The sequence below is a fragment of the Euwallacea similis genome, chromosome 22 (assembly GCF_039881205.1).
Source record: "Euwallacea similis isolate ESF13 chromosome 22, ESF131.1, whole genome shotgun sequence".
NCBI lineage: Eukaryota > Metazoa > Arthropoda > Insecta > Coleoptera > Curculionidae > Euwallacea > Euwallacea similis.
In genome coordinates, this window is record NC_089630.1 from 2596781 (window position 1) to 2617273 (window position 20493).

General features: G+C 34.5%; 2 protein-coding genes across 2 annotated transcripts in view; one reads left to right on the plus strand and one right to left on the minus strand.

Annotated features, from left to right (window-relative positions):
• Positions 1-576: 576 nt before the first annotated feature.
• On the minus strand, positions 577-1881 carry LOC136416060 (thioredoxin-related transmembrane protein 2 homolog). The gene is made up of 5 exons (XM_066401045.1): positions 1678-1881; positions 1410-1590; positions 1160-1348; positions 988-1110; positions 577-937 (listed from the first exon to the last, which is right to left on the minus strand). The coding sequence occupies exons 1-5, from the start codon at positions 1819-1821 to the stop codon at positions 777-779; spliced, it is 798 nt and encodes a 265-aa protein (XP_066257142.1). The 5' UTR covers positions 1822-1881; the 3' UTR covers positions 577-776.
• A 3307-nt stretch (positions 1882-5188) lies between these two features.
• Positions 5189-20493, plus strand: part of LOC136416250 (pikachurin-like) — a 124547-nt gene continuing 109242 nt past the window's right edge. The window contains exon 1 of the mRNA XM_066401342.1: positions 5189-5762. Within this exon, the coding sequence (XP_066257439.1) occupies positions 5642-5762 (121 nt within the window). The 5' untranslated portion in view covers positions 5189-5641. The remainder of the gene's footprint in view (positions 5763-20493) is intronic.

A 20493-nucleotide genomic window follows, 5' to 3' on the forward strand; every position in this document is an offset into this window, starting at 1 on the left:
TGGTGTAGGTCTAGACCACTTAAAGAAGAAATTGGATTTTTCAAAAAGATTTATCTCTATCCAGTCGTGGAATGAGATTGAAGCTCCTGATATAGACTTACTTCCATGTCAATTTACTGCATTTGCAAATAAACATAAATGTATATACACACGTATAAACAGAAATGATGTATATTTTAACAGAGATAAAATGATTACTACGAGGCTTGAAAAGTTTGTTTTAAAGCTAAATTTAAAGTTTATTAAATAATAGTATCACATAAGATTGAGATATAGATAATACTGAAGAAAATTATGTGCCAGGAAGTCCTGAAAATTCCAAAAGCAAAAGAGTGAGATATATTTTTAAAGTTCGTTTGAATCGATTTTTCACGCCTCCATGATAAATAATGTGCTCTTAAGTGAAAGTAACTTTGAATGATTAAAAGATTGCAAATTCTAATGAAAATTCATTTTAATTTAGTTTCCAAAGCTTTAGGTAAGGGAAATACACTGATTAAGACTGTTATAACAGAATTTTTATTTCTTAACTGAAAGTGTTTCAAAGCTAAAATAGCACATATCTAAACATTTATTTAATCCTAAAGAAACGTTTTATAGATGCACATGTCTTATTCTAAAGGTAACAACATATTAGAACTTATAAAAAGACTAAATTTGAGTATCACTAGTAATTCTTATGAACTAGAGATTATACTCACAAAACAGTATAAATAATACATAAAATCAAATCAACCCTCTGAAAAGCAACATTGAATTTTTATGCTTTATCAACATTAATTTTCCTTTTTTCCCTTATTAACATCTTTATTACTTTGTTTAGCTTTCTCATATAAATTACTAAGCCCAAAAGCCAGACTTGTGTTCTCCTCTGAAAAGAAGAATTTTATCAGCTTCCCTTTAGTATCAACTGTAGGCCTTCGCAACACTTCTTTTCCTAAGAAAGAAACCTTACAATCAATCCTCAAAAAACCTCCATAAACTCACCTCCTTCAAACAATATGATTGTTGGTAACTGCTTACTGAAACTGCTATCACTCACTTGATACTTTTTACCTGCTTCTGGGTACCTGCCAATATCAATTTTGCCAAATTTCAAATTCTCCAACCCTTAAAATTTCCTAATATAACCAACAATCTATCCATTTAGTTCAACAACCATAGTCGCAGCTCAATTTTGCATATACTGGAGCAAAACTAACACAAACTGGGTTCCAAGCTGTGTAAAAAGCTATTAACCAGGTTGCTTTACTAGATGAAAGCTCTTCAGACAACCCTTGTTCGCCTCTGAAATATATAACGTTATCTGGGCCTGCATATGTGGGTTCAGGGATCAAAAGAGCACCCACTAAAATTATTGTATAATATGAAGTAAGAACTTTTGATAATTTGATGTACAGAATACATACATATAAATAAAATACCAAAGATGATGCCATATAAATAGTCAGCGTTGAACCATAATATTAAATTAGCAATTTTAGTGTATAGGAAGCTTGACGATAAATAACTGATCATGCTAACACTACCACTCTTCCTGGTCCTTATGACTACTACTATAAGCAAGAAGAACAGTATTTCGGTTTCTCGCTAAAATTACGTGTAAATTTAACAAAAATTAGCGATAATTGATTAATTTTTTGTTGTTGGAACTGGTTTTAAGTGGAGTTGACTTACCCCTTCAAATTCACAGCTATCTGAACTGAACAAATAATTGCACACTCCAGGGATCTTTTTGAGGATGATGTAAGAGAAACTCAGAAGAATATTAATTAAGAAATAGGGCTTTAAAAGCTGGAGAAGGTCCTGTTTTATGGACATTTTTGTGCAGATTAGTTTAAATTAATAATTGTTTACAAATTAAATTGTTATCTAACCTCACTTACAATATAAAACGTTAAAAAGTGGGAAATGACATTTGGGTGGGGGTAGCGTATTTTAGTTTCCTTCTTAATTTTAATGTTTTACTTTGTGAATTGACTTGAAGTATTTTGATTATAATGTATTTAGGGCAAGTGAAATTTTAAAAATACATCGTGGAATTGCATGGAAGTTAAAAAAAGAACAATTTAATTGTATATGTTGAAAACAAGGAAAATTTACAATAAAACAGCAGTAGCTCCACTTCCAACGTTGCCATATTAAGTACGAATTTCAGTTAATTTGACAACCACTTAAAACATAACCTTAATAGTTTTTTTAAATTTGTTTAAACAATAATGTTAATGTTTATAACTTTATTTCTTTTAAACGTATTATTAAAATGTTTATGATCCAAATTTATAAAATAATTCGTTATGATAACCTTCAATCATTACATTTATATCAATCACAATTTAGTTTCCAATTATATAAATATTTAATTTATACATTTTCGTCCCTGTTATAATGCGGACCTTTCTTTTTCTTAAGATTGGGCCCCTTTGCATGCAATTTCTGCACTGGCTTTACTGCTCAGTGATTAGGCCTATGCATACGTAAAAGGCATTGTGTAGTGGCCTAGCGCGGAAACTAAAGGAGACAACAGATGCGTGTTGCTCAATAAAGTTCTGAGGGTTGTTTATCTTTGAATAACTAGAGACAGCTTTTGCCAGAGTCCTGAAGGTGTTATTCAATTTTATGTCCTTAGAGCTATTCCTCCTAGTCCTTAAACCTAGTGAAATCAAAACGATACGTGCAGCATATAGAGTGCACACACTTGCCCAGCTGTAGACGTCAAGATTTCTCCAGTCTCGCAGATGGGACTGGGCTTCTGTAGTCTAGTCCTATCTGGTTCTCTCGATGGAGAGTTATCTTCTACCAATTTCAATTAACTCACAGACTTCCTGGGAGTGGTAATACCTAACCGCTAGAAGTGGGGGTATAAATATCTTCCCAGACATGGTCCGTAGTCGAATTAGTTGGTACATGGTTCTAAATTAAATTGACTGACCAAAATCGGTGTCAATGCTAGCACTGGCGAAACGGAGAAATACTGCTTAGGAGATTCATGCTGCGCTGTTCTAGATCGAAGTGTTTGTCGTTCTCCTGCCTGCCTCGAGCTTCTTAACGACTCATCTTGTTAAACATCTTTTATGGATAGTGGAGCATATTATTGACTCCTCTGAAGAAAATTTTAAATTTAAATGCATTTCGTTTTGTGAATAATTGTAAACATTCTACCTCTCATGTAGATAACCAATCTCTTTAGTGTCGTGGTTTTTCCATGTGAATTAAGTGTCTGATTAACTTAATTATATCGTTAAAAGAGATAACAGTGGACAGACCTGAGCATTAACATTTACTTTTTGTGTCAACTAAAAGTATCTGAATAATGGAGAGTTTTAGCATGGATGGAGCGTTATTGATGTGATTATTCCAATATTATATATTCTATAAGTTATATATATTTTTTGCTTAGAATGTAAAGAGCTTTATCTACAAGAGCTGTTAGACCAGGATCACAATTGGTAGGTTTCGAGTAATAAGGGACGAAATGAATTTTTTACTCTCCCAGTACGGTGATATTTTTTAACTACAATTACATTTGTATGACTATTTAGGCTATTGTGAACTATATGGAAGCACATGTAACTTTTTTTTAAATAATTTAATTAATTTTTAATTTTTGAAGGACTAACACATTTATCCTAATATTGCACTTACTCCACTTTACCTTATTCATTTTGAAAGGGTGACAAAATGGCGAATATGGTCTCTGTTATATCCTCGCGGTTATCGTTTTTGTTGTTTCCTTGTTTTGAGTCTTTGAAAGCCCCCCTGGAACGTTTGATCCGATTCAGACTTATGCAAATTTCTAGAAGGTATTCTTCTTTTTAAAGAGCCCCTATATTTATTGCCAAAACGACAAAATGTCTTCTATAAATTCTTCGACTTTTTTTGCAGTTTTATGAGCACGAAGCGATAAAAAGTTTGATATACTCTCACTAGACACATCTTATCTGCATCAATGTTGCTACAAGGTTCCACCAATCTTATTTATTTGTCAAATTTAATTTTACCAAGTTACGTAACGAAGGGGCGATACGAAAGGGAAATGAACTTTGACTCCTTGTGCTTACACAATGGTAACTTTAGAACTAACTAAATAAGACTCTTTCTCAATATTTTTGCATAAGGAATATGGTGATGGTCTTAACATTCTTTGCGGAATGATGAACGGCTCGAATACAAAAATCAGCAGGACACTTCTTACACACATCAAAAAGAGTTTTGCACTACTAGTAAATTAGGAATAGATCGTTGGTATTGGCATTAATATTAGGGACAGTGAATATAAGTTTGAGTACAAATTGCATAATTAAAAAAAGGGGGATTTGACTAAAATGCAAAAATCTCTGTTTCAGTTTTTTGCATTAATTTTATTAATACGGTCAATAAAGGGTTATACGACCCCTTGTAAGTCGACAAGCATATTATCGATTAAGTCATTAAAACGTTGCTATCCAATATTTTCCCATTCCTCAATTGCATCCTGTTAAAGCTCCTCAACGTTTTGCGGCTAGCATCTACGGCGTCGCACAGCTTCCTTCAGTTGATTCCAATTGTATTCAATTGAATTCATGTCGGGCGATAATGCTGACCACTCCAATCGTTCAATCCCAACTTCTTGGATGTACTCATTGATGATTCGACGAGGCCGAGCATTATAGTCTTGTAGGACGAATTTATTACCAAAATTTTGATGGAAGGACTCAACAGTAGGTCTCAGGACAGTGTCCAGATATGGTGCAGCCGTCATTGTGCCCTGGATAGGGATGAGCTGCGTTCTGTTTCCGTAAACGATGCCAGCCCAGAACATTACAGAGCTGTCCCTCTGTTCCGCATGAGGAATAGCGTATCTAAGATGTTCAGCATTTTCAGATTTTCTCTACGCGAGTTGGTGATGGTTATTAGGCATTAGATTCTCACTTTATCCGTAAAAAGTACCCTAGCGATGCAGATCTCACGTCTCATGTGCTCTTACCCAGGCGTATCGTGTTCTACGGCGAAGCGCCGCCAGTATTTGTGATCTCCAACGCCATTTTAATTGGGGTGTCTTCTATTTTAGGAAATTATAGCGGTGCAAAACTTTCGTTGATGTGTGTATAAAATCTTTAACTTTTTGAGAGCAGTGTATTTCCCAATTGTAATCGATATTCTGAAAGGCCAATACCACACAAACACCTGGAACAGTTCCCTTGTTAGTGCGCGCTTCCTCTCATAGATGTCCCTAAAATCCACCCTCGCCGCCAAAATCACCCCTTCATGCAATCCAGGGAATTCCAGGCGTGCGTGATAGTATTCGATCGCCCCGTATTGAACGGGAACGAAGGGCTAATATACCTACAATTTCAACCCCCCAGAGTCGATCACAACTCGGGGGTGCGCGCGTAACAAGAACATGTTCGTTCGCTAAATGACGGGACACTGGCCTCTTATCTCGGTACGGTAATCCTGAGTTCCTGGACGACTCACCTCCCGACTCCGGTGTGTTCCTGGACGCGTTCAACAGTTGACAAATTCATGAATAATTTCGGTTTAATTAGTGCGGAGTGTGTTCCGGAACGGTTTACGGGACTCCAGGGTGGTTATGTGCTGCGTTTATAGAATCAGGGGTAAAATTAGGGACTATTGACGGTCGTGGGTTTAGTTCGCGGACATGCGAGCGTACTGGGGGCCCTTCTGGGGCCTGGTGGTGTTTTGTTTTCTGGCAGCGGCGTCTGGAAGTGACAACGACCTGGAGGAGATCCAGAAGTTGCAGTTCGAAGCCGCTTTTCAAGGTAAGGACCACCGAGGAAAAGTTCATAGAAATCACTTTGCAGCAGCTCTCGAAGCTGGACGATTTGTCCTAGAGTATTTCGTATATGCACACAGAATAACAATTTGTCATTATACTAAATAATTATACTTCTGGTTATTGAAGCATCGGTAAATGAGATTCTCTTGGCGCGTTGCTGTACGTGTTCATTAGAAATAATTGCTCTGTCTAATGAGGCTGAATTAATTTGGAATTTGATATTCCCTGCTCGCTTAACTTTTGACTTTCGGTTTGGCTTTTAAATCACGGTCTATTCGTCACGCACAATAATTGTGGGAATATCATTTCGCCTTTTGATTTTATTTCTGAAGGGACGATCGCGTTCTTTTAGAGAAGCGTTTCAAGATTGCCCCAAGTGATACGGGGTTACCCAGGAGAACCCTCAAAGGTGCGTACTTCAATAGGAGGCTTTTTGTATAATTGTATTTCTAGATTCCACACGCCACATCATCTGAAGTCGCATTAAGATTAATATAAAACAATAACAAAGTGAGTAATCTGGAAGCTAAAAATCCCCACAATGAGCTGTGTCGAATAAGTCAGACCACTCTGTATAATTCAACTAAACGTAAATGAGTCGAACTCTGAAAACCCTAAATTGGTATAAACACGCGTTTGAAATCTTCTTTGCTCTGCTTCTTTTAATCTTCAGTCAATGATCCTCCTGATAGCTTCAGGTAAGTCTTGTTACTACCTTAAAAATCATTATTTTCAGCACAGAGATTTAGTCCAACGAATCTTCCTTTATATCATAATCATCATTAATCACCGTTCCAATTTCGTTTCACGACATCCACTGCTACCCTTTTCTTGTTAGCAACTAAATTTATTTATACAGGGTGTTTCGTTTCTGCGGACTTACGATGTAAAAATATTAAGATGTAATCCATTTTAACTATATTCAAAAGTTGGGAATAACTGAATTCTAAGGCTTGAAAGTTTAAAACTTTAAACAAATTTTTGTATATAATTCATAAAAAGAAACAGATTTTTTGCACGAAGTTTAGTTTCTTGGGGGCTTTTCAAACTTTGATAACGTGCCTAACAAGTCTATACAGGGTGTCCGGAACTAACGTCGAAAAATTTGGGGAGGTGATTTTAGAGATTGAAATAATAAAAAAGTTCTTATAGACACATCTCAAAAATTGTTTCCTAAAGGGGCTAGAACTCCTTAAAGGGGATCTCTGAAGATGGTTTTCTCCCAATGTTTTCGAAACGGTGTGCGGTAAAATTATGAAACTTAGTATACTTTAATAAGTTAGAATTGAAACACTTTTTGTGTGTTAACAATTGCAGATTTTAGCCAGGAGCGTCATATACAGAGGGTCTCCTGCGTAAATGTTTCCCTGCCTTTTTTATTTGCGACATTTCTCAATTTTGAAAATAAAATTTCTGTATCGCAAATATGTTTAAATAAAAAAGGTCTTGTTATTTCATCTCGTTAGCATAGACCGTTTTCCAGAAAAATGAGTTTTTATAAATCGCTGCACGATCACATGGACATCGAAATGCATGTTAATAAACGCATTAGGCATCCTTGTAATAGAATAGCAATAACCAACAATAGCAAAACTAATATTATTAACGATTTATCACTTATTCTCAATAAATGTTGAGAATGGCCTCTATTGATCTCAATGAGTCCTCAAATTCTTTTCTTCACAGATTTCAATGTCCACGTAATCGTGCATCGGTTTATGAAAACTCATTTTTCTGGAACACGGTCTGCCCTAACAAGATGAAATAAGAGGACCTTTTTTACTTAAGCATGTTTGCGATTCAGTAATTACACATAGTTGGTTTGCATGCGGTCTTGTGGCTTCCATTAGGTCAAGTGCCTGGGAAAAACAACAGACCAAATGGAAACTGTTTTAAGAAAACAGAAGGAAAAAAATTAAAACAAAAACTATTTTTTTTGTATAGTAACAGCATGACAATGTTTTTTGGCAAGGTTTATTTTAGGGTTTTACATTTTACATTATTTTTTTAGTTACTTTTATTATTTTATTTTATTTTTACGTTTCCCTTCTTAGTATTTATCACTGATTTACGCTGTATAATGTTGTAGTACTCTAATGAAGACGCCAATTAGCGTCGAAATGTTCATAAGTACGTGGCAAAAGTTTTGAGAAACTTTATTTTTCATTACAGAAAAGACTTAAAATGTTCAAGCTAGCAAGTGCAGTATCAAAAATGTTTATGGGCAATCAGGAAAGTGATATTTTGATACGTGCGGTAAAAGTTTTTATCGCGTGTCTGCGGATGAAACTGTTACCGGACGTTACTATTTATTTAGCTGTACCTAATTGACGTTAGAGAAGATAACGAAGTATCACTTTCTGCACTTGTTAGGTAAATAATTATAACGGTATGTTGTGGTTTTTCACATTTACGAATTATCAAAAATTCAGAGGAGGCAGTCTTAAAAGAAAGATGCCGCCATTTTGAAAATATTTTACTTGGATTGAAAATGGTTTATTTTAGCCTGAAGCTAAATTTCCTTGGGCTACGGTGGTGGGAAGTCAAAAATTTTCTAATGAACGGGTTGCATGGCTAGCACTGTATAAGACATCAGATGTCACGGTAACGGCACATCATCCGATTTCGTCTTCATAGATGAGTCAAAAGGGAGGGACTAAACTATAAAAAATAATGCTATGTCCACTTCTTCTAGATCATTGGTCAACACTTCAGGTCACGAAAGAGCTGTTATGATTTTTTTTATGTTTCTCTGGAAAAAAATTGACATCTTTCATTTATTTGATGATTGTCCTAGGAAGTATACCATATAATCGCCATGAATTTTCAAAAAACTGCATTATCCTGATTCAGCCAATATTCAGGTTTTCATCTTATTGGTCAGGTTACATTAAACTAAACGCGAAAACCTAATTTCATATTTTTTCATGGGTAATAACATTGAAATATTTGTATTATTGCTTGTAATAATATGGAAACGTAGTTTTAACATTTTGGTATTATTTTAGATTAAATTTTCAAAACGTTATTATCCAAATTAGGCCATTATTTAATTTATAACACAGATCATATATTTATTTCCCTAATGAGGAAGAACCAAAATCGAAATTTAATGTGATTGTAAAGTGAATGCTTTTCCACCTGCATGAAATATATGTATATACTTGCATATACAAATATCATGTATCAAAGTTTTGTGACAAAATACCTCCCTAAGTATGTGTTCATCTATAAATAATTTATAATTTTGAAGTGAGTAAATATTTCAAAACCTTCAATTAGGGATTTCCAATTACTCCCTAAGGAATATAATCTCAAATTACTATACAAGGTAATTCAAAAATCAGGATAAAGAACTTAGGGGTGTATTTTTAAGGTCAAAATAAGACTTTTTTCCTATAAATGACGGTCAGCAAATGCTTAGTTTTCGATATATAGGGTGTTAAAGTATTGTCATTATCAAAATTTATAGTAAGCTACAATTGCGTAGTTTGACAATTCTACGCGTTTCCTGTCGAATTTCTTCAAATTTAAGTCTCTTAGGAACGATGCAGGCAGAAAACAGATTATTACAAAAAGGAAAGAAAATAAACAAAAATAGCCAAAATTGAAACTTCTTGCGGTCTGCCAGCATAGTTCTTGAGATTCTTAAAACTCCCATAATCGCGGAGATGCTGATTAGAATGTGAAGAAGTTCGATCAATAGGGACCCGACGATTTGAAAATCTTATTGCGTATAACTTTTGCGCTTCAAGCGAGCCCCCCTCAGCCAGACCATAATGGATGTTAGCCAAATATTCAAATGAATATTGCATGTTTTTCATTTTGAAATAAAAAAATTAGTAAGCGTAGATTCATTAAGACTAAAAACCAGATGAAATGTTCTAACTTTCAGTTAAATCAAGTTGTCAACAAATTTGACAGAAAACGCGTAGGATTGTCAAACTATTCAGTCATAGTCTACTATGAATTTTGATAATGACAGTACTTTGACACCTTGTAGATCGAAAAATAAGGATTTCCAGACCCACGTTTATAGGAAAAAAGTCTTATTTTGACTTCAAAAATACATTCCTAAATTCTTTGTACTGAAGTCACCCTTCTCTCTAAAGTGCAAAAATCAGTGAACAATTAAAAATTCTTCATACAAACAATTGGAGAAATTAAATATCATTATAAACGTATAAAGGAAATTAACAGGCCGGTGAAAGAAGCATCTACTTTGAACATTGCAGCAGGTTTGTGCCTAAAGATGTGCCTTGAAATTCCTCTTCTATTTGTCCACATTCCAGTTGCAAATTCAGAACAACAAATTGGAATGAGAAGCTTGAAATTCTAATTTGATGAACATGAAGATTTTCCTCAAAGCTCGCCTCAAAACACATCTTAGTCTCTCAAACAAAACTAGATCACTTTAACATCCCCTTTCGTGATTTCGGCCAATTTCACATCCATGAGAAAGTTACTTCCCTCTGTAAATAAATTAATATTTAACGTTGAAATCGTGCTCCATAAGTATAAACCAGTTCAAATCCCATTATATGTATGTTTTGCGACTCGAAATGGGGTTAATCTCGTAAGCTTCGTGGACACATTTAGGTATTTAAAAACACATAAAACGTTTAATATGTTATGTAATGTTTCAACTTTTGTAAAGTAGGACTGTTTTAAACATAAATGTTAGCGAAACTTAGAAATCTCAGTTTTAATGAAACTGCAATACCAAATATATTCAGAATCTAAATCCGACCATGTTGTCGGCAACTCAAAGTTTAAATCTCCCCAACAAGGACCACAATTTTATGTGCATATAAATCCCATTTACATTTGACGTGAAATATGAATCCTGACGAGAATCTGTCCTCTTTTATGATCATTTTTATTACAGTTGCACTAGGTCTGACACTAAAATTCAATCAAAGCTGCGTTTAAACCATGATTTTGTGTGTCGGGAAAGTAATTAGTTTTTCATTGTTTAATGCCGCCATATGGAGCACGAAGGGCTCTTAACTGTTCTCAGACGAAGGTGGAGATTTAAGATTTTTCGGAGTGTAGGAGGGAAGTTAAAGGACGTGGGAGACAAGAATACACAATGCCCTGGAGTGGCACAAAAAAACTCCGTGTCGTTGGAATCGAGAAGGGCGTATTTAAAGGGGGAGGTCTTATTGAAGTTTTTTGATTTCTAAATTTGATATTCCAAAAATCTATTTCATGGAAGAGAAATTTGACTTCGCTATTAAAAACGCATGTAATGAGAAAACTCAGTGACCTCATTTTATCGTTTGAAAATATTTTGGGGGGCAAAAGCATCTCTAGAACGAAGGCAATTTAAAACGGCAATGGGGAGAAAAAAATCATTTTTCGCGCGGGGTATTAAACCGAACAGCGACCGGAATTGTGGTTTTCGTTGTCTATAACGAAGAGAAAACGATGATGGGAAAATGGAGAGGAATTTTTGAGACAAGTAATTTCAAGTTGAACGACATCATGTCTCATCTTGTCTCGCAGCTGCTTTTCTACGACCAACATTTTAACTTTTTTGAAGGTTTGAAGGATATTACGTACAGAACAAGGTTAAAAGGCAGCAGAGTAGTCATACTGCTTCCTGTTGGTACTTAATTCAAAATTCAAAATTGAATATGTGAAATATCCTTAAAACATTTAAAAATAATGACATTTTCGGAATCGAAGTAAAAGTGAACTAGCGAATCATTAACTCTATAGAAGGGACTTCGTTGGATTGTGACTGACAATTTAGATTGGTTGGTTTGGCGGGTTGAACCTCTTGAAATGTTTAGGATATTCCTATTTTTTGAACCGAAAAGTAAAAAATACATACAAGGTGTTTCTAGTTTTAATTAAGAAAATTGAATTAAAAATAAAAAGGGTTATTTTAATGAATTTGTCTAAAACGGAGTGTTATCACTTAAATAATCTTAAATCAACTCGACCTACGTCACTCTCTAGCTCATAAACCGCCTCTAATCCAATACACTCATCCTCAAAAAATAGAAACTATGCAAAAGCGTTAGTAAAATATAGTTAAGAGAATTGTGGGGCTTTCTTAAATCCCCAAAATTGACACCGAGAACCCTGCCAGCTTCATGTATTTATGAATACTTAAAGAGCTTTCAATTTTAAACAAACTATATCAGGGTCGGGTTTTTCAACCAACATTTTCATACGTTTTTCTTTGCAATGCGTTTTCTTCGAAGCATTATAGCTCCAAATTGGAGCTGGAAAAGTATAATGACACATATAGCGAGTTTCAGAATTTAATTGGAGAAATTCAATTAGCGATAGATTTGGAAAAAAAATGTAATGAATTTGTCTAAAAAGGGGTGATATACTTAAATCAAATAAAAAAACCCTTGACATACATCACTGTAAAGCTCATAACCCATCCCTAATCCAATTCTCTCCCCAAAAAATAGAGCCTATCCAACAGTGTCGGCAAAGTGCAGTGAAGAGAATTGCAATGTCTTCTTAAAGCTCCAAAATCGACAGTGAGAAACGTGCCTGCTTCATCTGTTTATGAATAATTAAAGAGCTTTCAGTCTCAGGCAAACTATATCATGGTTGGAATGAAAATTGGGTTAGGTTTTGCCCGGCTTTGCAATGTTGTTCGATAGATTTTCTGCCAGCTTTCGACATAAATCGTTTGGGAAGAAAATACCCGGTTCCTGTACTAAGAACAATGTTGAAATTTAAGTTCATAAAATTATTATATCAGTCTGAAATTGGCTACGCCCACTTGGCAATCTTCAGCGAATTCAAGAAAAGTATGATTGGGGGTGTAGTCGTAGCTTGGTGTTATTGGTAGCTAAAAACTAGTTGGAATAAAACAGGGACGAGCGTCTCAGGGTAATTAACCAATAGCAAAAAACCAAGTCGTGAAGGAGGGAGGGAGGAAGGAAAGCACCATCTCTTACTTGAATGTTAACCAATTAACATTTTTCAGTTTTCTGTTTGTTAAATCAATCACTCAAATCGTATTAACACAATTATTTTATTACGATTCATGGGGTTAAAAAAAATAACAATTCAATTTCTCAGCGCACCAGCAAATTTTTGGAAAGGAAATAATGTTTTCCACAGCGTTTAAAGGCTTAGTACAGAGCTGGAGGATTGATATGTCGGTCTGGGATTATTAATGGATACAAAGTAAGATTTATGAATGCATGCAGTCCAAGACTGGACTTGAATAAGTGTTAAATTGACCAATGTGCAACGTCAGTTTAAATAGTCAGTTGCATGAAACTCATTGGTTTGCATACAGAAAGGTGGTATCGATTTTTAGTTTTCTGGTCGAAGGTTGCGTGGGGAAGATTTTACATTTTACATATAAATTTATACTAAAAGACAAGGAATAACGCTTTATTGTATATGTATAGACATAGTGAAAGAATACAACTGAATACCCTAACCCCAAAAATTATAACTTATTTTTGACACAACTTTTGACTTGACAGTGACAGTAGACTCATACAACAGCTTAAACAGCTGTTGTTGAATGATTTTCATGCATTTTGGAGTACCGAAGTCCTTAGTCATAAATTTTGTAGTCTTGGTACTATTTCTACGAGGACAATTCCAAACATGAGGTTTACAAAGTGTTATAGCTGCAAGGATACATTTCGCCTATTAGCCATTGTATCGTGTTTGTTGTTTCTCTCACTTTTAAACAAGCCATCGTTTACATTGCCGTCTTATTTAGTACTGGTTGGGCGGTCGTTTGTAATAGCGTTCCCGCTTGTCGCTACTGCCAGGTGCGAGGTTCGAAAAGTTATTCGGCTTTTAAACGCAAAAGGCGTTAAACCAATCAAAATTCATAGCCAATCGCGCGAGATAACCGTGCATGGCTGTCAAAAATGTCCGCAAATGGTGACACAGCCTGTCGGCAAAGTCATGGCAAATGCGTTTTGGGATCGAAGTGGGATATTGTTAGTCAACTTTGTGGATCATGGAATCAGAATAAACGCAGACAATTGTTGCGAGACTCTTAAAAATACCAATGGGCAATTCAGAATAGAAAAAAAAGAATGATGAGCACGGGAGTATGCCTTCTCCTTGACAACGCTCGCCCCCACGTCACCCGTACGACCGCCGCTTTCCTGCAAGAGTTTAGGTGGGAAATCATCACCCACTCGTCCTGTGATCCGGACTTGACAGCCAATGGTTATCAGTTGATTTTTAAGTTGAAAGAACATTTGGACGGAACGCGTTTCAGTAACGATGAGGAGGTGAAAGAAGCGATCCGAAACTTCCTCAACAGTAAGGCGGTGAGCTGGTGTCTTGGGCATACAAAAACTGCCACAGCGCCTAAAAAATGCATTGATCGAAATGGCGATTATGTGAAAAAATAGAAAACTTTTTAAGCTTTAAAATAATGTATTAATTATTAAAAATAAACTTTTTTTTCTATTTTAAAAAATCGGGAGACCTTATTTTTGGGATTACCCTCGTATATTATTCATTCAAATTCAGAGACTCTTCTCTTAATAGTACGTACGAGACCTAATTCAGGAGGACTAAAACAATTATTTACACATATCTAGAAAATAAATGTTATATGTCATGATTGCATTTTTATTAACCTGAAGACATGAACAACAATATTAATAACTACACTATAAATCGACAAGAGCCAGGACATTTCCACTTACCGACGAAGAGCTTATTTCAGCTAGAGCTGCAAATGATATTTTCCCCTTTATGTTATTAATTTCCACAAGTAATAGTAACTCGGACTTAGAAATATGATCCGAGTAACCTACTCTTGGACCATGTATTATTATAGTCATCTATTATAGCATTGCCTTGTGAGTTTTGCCTGCTATAAATCAAATGGAGGAATCAAAGATTTGAACTTTACAGTAGATTTAACTGAACTAAAAGGTTTTTATATTCAAAAGCTTCAAGAACGTTTAGCTAAACTTTCATAGGAGTAACGAAATGAAACAATGGCCTTTTGTTTGCTATAATAGCAAAATGGGACTGCATCTGATTTGGAGCTGTACGAGGCATTTTCCTCACAGACTGAAATTAATAATATCAGCATTCAGCACTTTTAGTCGCTCTGTGGTTCATGAAATTTTCAATTGCAACATGGATATCAAATATGTAAAACGTGCGATTGTTCAGGGGATAAAAAGCTTTACTTTTCCGACGAATTGCACCCTACAAACGAAAATTTATAATATATCTCTAAAAACTGAATCTAAGAAGTATATATAGGAGAATTAGTAGACCTAGGTGTCTATAATTCCATAACCCAATTACATGTAAAGCTAAGCACTAACACAGCAGGGTACAGCATAACTGATCAAGCGTCATTACCTTAATACTGGCCCATTCAAGTGCGATGATCCCTATGAATGTGATCACTTTCCCATTAGCTTTAAATGTCAATCCCGGACTTAATTACCTTCGTCCCGGGTTAATAATGCAACACGGCTTGCGATAATGTAATGTTTTCTTCATGCATCATAAATATAAAATAGAAGAGATTGGAGGTAATGACAGCTAGCGTTAACACCTTGGCTCAAAGACGGACTGACCAATAACGAAGCAAAATTCCGTGATAATATTTGTTGTTTTCCCGGGATAATTTGGATTCCTATATGTGTTTGTTATTTAAATGACCAGTGTGCAAGGATTTGTCGATGATTTTGGGAATTATCTAAGTAATATTAATTGGACATCGTAAATTCAAACATCAAGAGAAATGCAATTTTTGGTCCAAATAAAGTGACTTCAATGGAGGCGTGGAAAAATTTTGAGAACGCCATTCGATTGGCAGATGAATAATGGAAAATTATTAAATTCATTAAAATTTACTTAAACAGTTTTGTCTCAATTTATAATTTTTGAAAAACTACACATTCAAGTTTTGTATTCCCCACAACAAAAGTTTAATTTCAAAACTTAACATGAAAAAGCACAAAAAGGCATATAGTTTTCCTAACTTGAGCCGCCTTGTACGTTTTACAGTTGCCTTAACCCCCATGGGACTCAAGTTAATTAGGGCACGATGAATATTGAGAGTAAATTTTACAAAATTTAATTTCAATTTTGAGTGAAATAATGAGCAACTTGCGTTAGTTCTACAATATTCGAGTTTAAAATAATTAATCAATGAGTTTAGATTAGCTGGAATCTTGCCATTATAGAAAACAAAAGGTTAATTGCTCCATTTCGCTTCACCTGATGTAAGATTTACTTTTTTATAATCTAAAATGGCCCTTTGATATTTGTTACTTAAGTTTTTCTTATATTCAGGGTGAAGCTGAAGTAGTTTTCCAGGAAATATGTTTTGTAGGATTGGATCCTGACATAAACTCTGTGGTCCAAGTGTACTTTCGTAACAGTCGATATTTTGATATATCATTCTAACCTTTTGTCGGATGCTCTTGAGTGTGAATGTCCCTTTTTCTGGTTACGGATAAATATTCCAAAGAAGGTTTTAAAAAATTACGAAGTGCTGATGTCGAAATTGAATTTTCTTCAGGTTGAAAAGACTGTCGGCAATATCAATCTGTTTTATTACACTTCCATAAATTAATGGACATGAGTTTTCCAGTCATCAAATATTTATTTCAGGTATAACTCGAACCGGACTGACATTAACAGTTCTATAGTAGGAGTTGTTTAGATATTATTCTTTGATAGAGGCTTTCAGGTTGATCAACATTAGTGCATATTATTTGGTTGTCTTCTAGACACCTGATTTGGAAATTTTGAGAGATTTTTGTGACTAGAAAAAATCTTGTTATGGGTATCCAAATTCCTTTTAACCAAAACTTAGTCCTTTATTATAATATTTTTAACCAGTAACTTTTCTTCCCATCTTGGAAACTTGACCAGTTTCACAAAAAAATCATTCCAAAGGTCCGATTGAACTTAGTAACGGATTAGATATATGTTCTAAAGGTCTTTCCTCGTTTTCTAAAGGGAGTCCTTTCAGCCAACTACACTAACTTCATTAGGAGTTCCCAAATTTAATCAATGCTATCAATTTCGGAATTCCTTTGGTTGTTACTCATATCCAACATTTTCGGCTATATCAGTTTTATGGGCATTAAACTCGTGAGCAATGGGTATGGGCAAAGGTGACTATCGTTTGTGGATATACAGGGCATCCCTGAAATTACTGTAAAACGTTGGACTAAAAATTCTTTAATCAAAAATAACGCCTTCTAGGCAAACTTATCTATATCCAGTGTGGTTTCATTTTGCCGCTACAGGGCGCCAAAGTTATCAAATTAATGTGGTTTTTTCGAAATAATTGCTAAGCGCTCTTATCGATTTTCACTAATTTTTGAACTAAGAGTTACTATGTAAATTGGCTTATTTTAACGCAAGCGGGATCTTTTTTAATGCGTAGAAATATAAAAAATGGCCCTGTAGCGGCAAAACGAAGCCATATTGGCTATAGGTAAATTTGTCTAGAACGCTTTATTTTTAGTTAAAGAATTTTTGGTCAAGCGGGTCGTTTCAGGGACACCCTGTATATCGCAAAAGGTCTAAATAAATAAACCTCAGAGCATTAATGTGATGTATCTATAACCGCAGTTTTCATTAAATATACGAAACTTGAAAATAATACATGAAATCATGACGGAACCTTTAATTCCGGATGTTAACCAACCTTGGAGTTGGAGTTAAGTGTCAAAAATAATACGTTGATATAAACAATACGTAACGTTTGTTAAAGATACAGTAAAATATGCATAAACTGTGCTACATTGTGCACGGCAATGTTCAAACTATCTACTTAAGCTCTCCTTGGAGCATTACATTGGCCAAGAAATCGCGGAAATACGCATTATCCTCAAGTAGGACATAAGGTCAATTGCCTCATTTCGCTTTCCAAGCATTTTGTAGGAGTGAAGACCTGTGTCATACATTCCATGGTTTGGGTACGATTTTGATTTTTTTATGAGGTCTGTGCAAGAAATTGATCAGTATTGTGACGTCGAATGTAACGTGCGTACATTGGGGACGGAGCAAATAAATATAAAACATTTCCGTCTTTATTAAAGCATATTTAGTCAAGTAGACAGCCATTGAAATCGAAATTTGAGCTTCAATTAAAACTTTCTTCTGTAGTCCTAAAACCATCTTTAGCTCAATATTTATTTCATAACTTCGTGTACTTGTGTGGTTCAAAGTAATACACCGGAACTTTCGTTCTTGTTTTTCAATTAATTTGGAAATTTCGTACATTTAATAATTTTTTTCTTATATTCTTCTTTATGGGGATCGAAATTAAAAATTCAAACAAGAGACCGGTTAAAGAGGGGAATGTGGCCCAATAATTGAAACTTGTGTTAATCGCGTATAATGAGGCAGAGAAAAGTTTCAGCCTCTCAATTGTTTTCTGCTGAGCTGGCCTAATTAGGGTCTAGAGTTAACGCCCTTACTGCCTTACCTCTAAAAATCGAAATAGGAATGCGTTGGCAACTTTACCTGAAGGCAAAGAAAATTCGCATAAAAATGTTGAAACAAAGCGGAAATTTTGGTATCCATGGCATGAGGCAAATTATTGGTACCACGATTACAACTTAGTAAAAATAGAAAGCTGGGGAAAATTCGAGAAGAAATGAAGGCCTGAACATTTGAGGATTGAACATATGTGATTACAAAAAAACTAAGAAAGTTCTAGTTATTCAATGGGAATTTTCCGAAACCACTAACTATGACGTATCGATGCTTGTGCTTCCAGCTTCACTTCTGATGGAAAATAGAGTGGAAATGTTCTGTAAAAGAACCTGTGTGCATTTGCAGTTGATCTAAATGGTTAAATGAAAAATTGGATTAATTTTTTCAGATTATGTAGTGACGTCATTCGGTTACGAAATGATGCAGATTCCCCACATTAACGTGCCACGACTTTTAAACACACCAGCAAATTTTAACAGCGACATGCGAAACACATTAAATAATAGAATTTTGTGATATGAGAAAAAGCTAGTTTGGTGGTTTAGTGAAGATATAATTTAATCACAAAACTTTGTCAAAATTAACTGCAACAATCGCCTTCTTAATGTAAAACAAGTTACCCTAAACGCAAAAAAACTTTACTTCACCTTTATCTTAATATAGATCCTTTCCAGTACCGTGACGATTAAAATTATTAATTTTACTCCATACCACATTACCCATGTAATTTTAAAAAAGTGAGTAAACAAGAGTGTATTAAAATTCTAATTAAAGTAAGCTCGGGTTCGAGAAATCAATACTTATCGCAATACCTTTGAGATCAGTTTCTCTTTCAAGTTGATATCCCAGAAAGCTTCAAAGCAGAGTTTACTATCCGATATACGACTCTGCCTTTCGTTTCTATTAGATAAAACTGCAACAATTTTAATATAGGTACCGTTAGTTTACAGGTTTCCAGAGACTCTCAAATTTAATATACTACATGTGTATGCCTCGAAAACGCAACCGAGCATATTCGGTTATGAACTTAATAAATATTCCAAAACCGTAATTTCCGCACTATAAAGCTAGATAAACTAGAACGTTATATCCAAAGTTGGCACAGTTTACTCAAGAGCATGCAAAAGGGTAACCATCCAGAAACTTCCAGCCTTAAGTATCGCGGTTTTAAATTAGTTGCAAGACGAATTAAAGATAGAAAACTGCAATCAACTTGAGGTTTGAGGACAAAAATGGGCCTAATCGAGTGAAACTGGAAATATATTTAGGTTTTCAAATTAAGTAAAAAATATATGAAAATTAAATCAGGTACGAAAATTGGAAATTTCCAGGCAGAATTTATATTGCCCGATATTTTATCTGCCACCGATTTCGGGTTACCCGTTTTAAAAATGCTGACAAGGGATGAAGTGGGTAGGTTAATCTGCTTTTGTTCCATACAAATTTACCAAACAGGCAGTTTAATTTGTATGTGTGCGATATATCATTTTGTGTCCTATTAAAACTTAAAAATAGATTGTTAACAATGAAATGAGAAAAATTGGAAAATTCCTGAATAGGTTTCTCATATCAGCAAAATTTTACTGAAACAACAATTTGATCCCTTCATTGTTGATAAAAAACTAAACAAATGTAACATAATTTCACGGTTTGAAAAGTGCTCATTGAAATGAAGTTTATAAATCCAATTTTAGTTCCAGATTTCTGTTTCCAAATCTAGAAATGTCGTTTTTACTCCTCAAAAACCCGCTAAAAAGTAAAAAAAAAATTGACTGAAAAAACAAATTCTTAAACATTCCTAAAAACTGAGGGAAAAGGGTACTTTAAGAAGAAACATAAAAAGATCCTATAGACACCCAAAATTGTTTGACAAATGTTAAAAATTGTATGAATTACTAAACAAAATTTTTGAAAACTGAAATAAAATATTAAAAGTTCAAAAATTCTTCAAACTTTGTAAATATTTCTGTACATCATTAACAAAAATCGAAAAGCCAGCCACAAAAATTTTCTTTCCAAAAGCAAAAAACGTTGGATTCTGAGGAAAAGTCTTTTATAAACCTCAAAGGCAACTACAATAGAAAGATTTTGAACATTAAAGGAACAATTTAGTAAACTCTGAATTTCCTTTTACTTGGTAACTTTTGAAGAAACTCAAATTTAGATATCTGAGTGTCTAAGTTCGAAGCCCAAGAACGTTGTCACAGATGTCACGCCCAATTAACTTCAATTTCTCATTTTTCTAAGTTTTTCGATAATTCGTCTTAAAT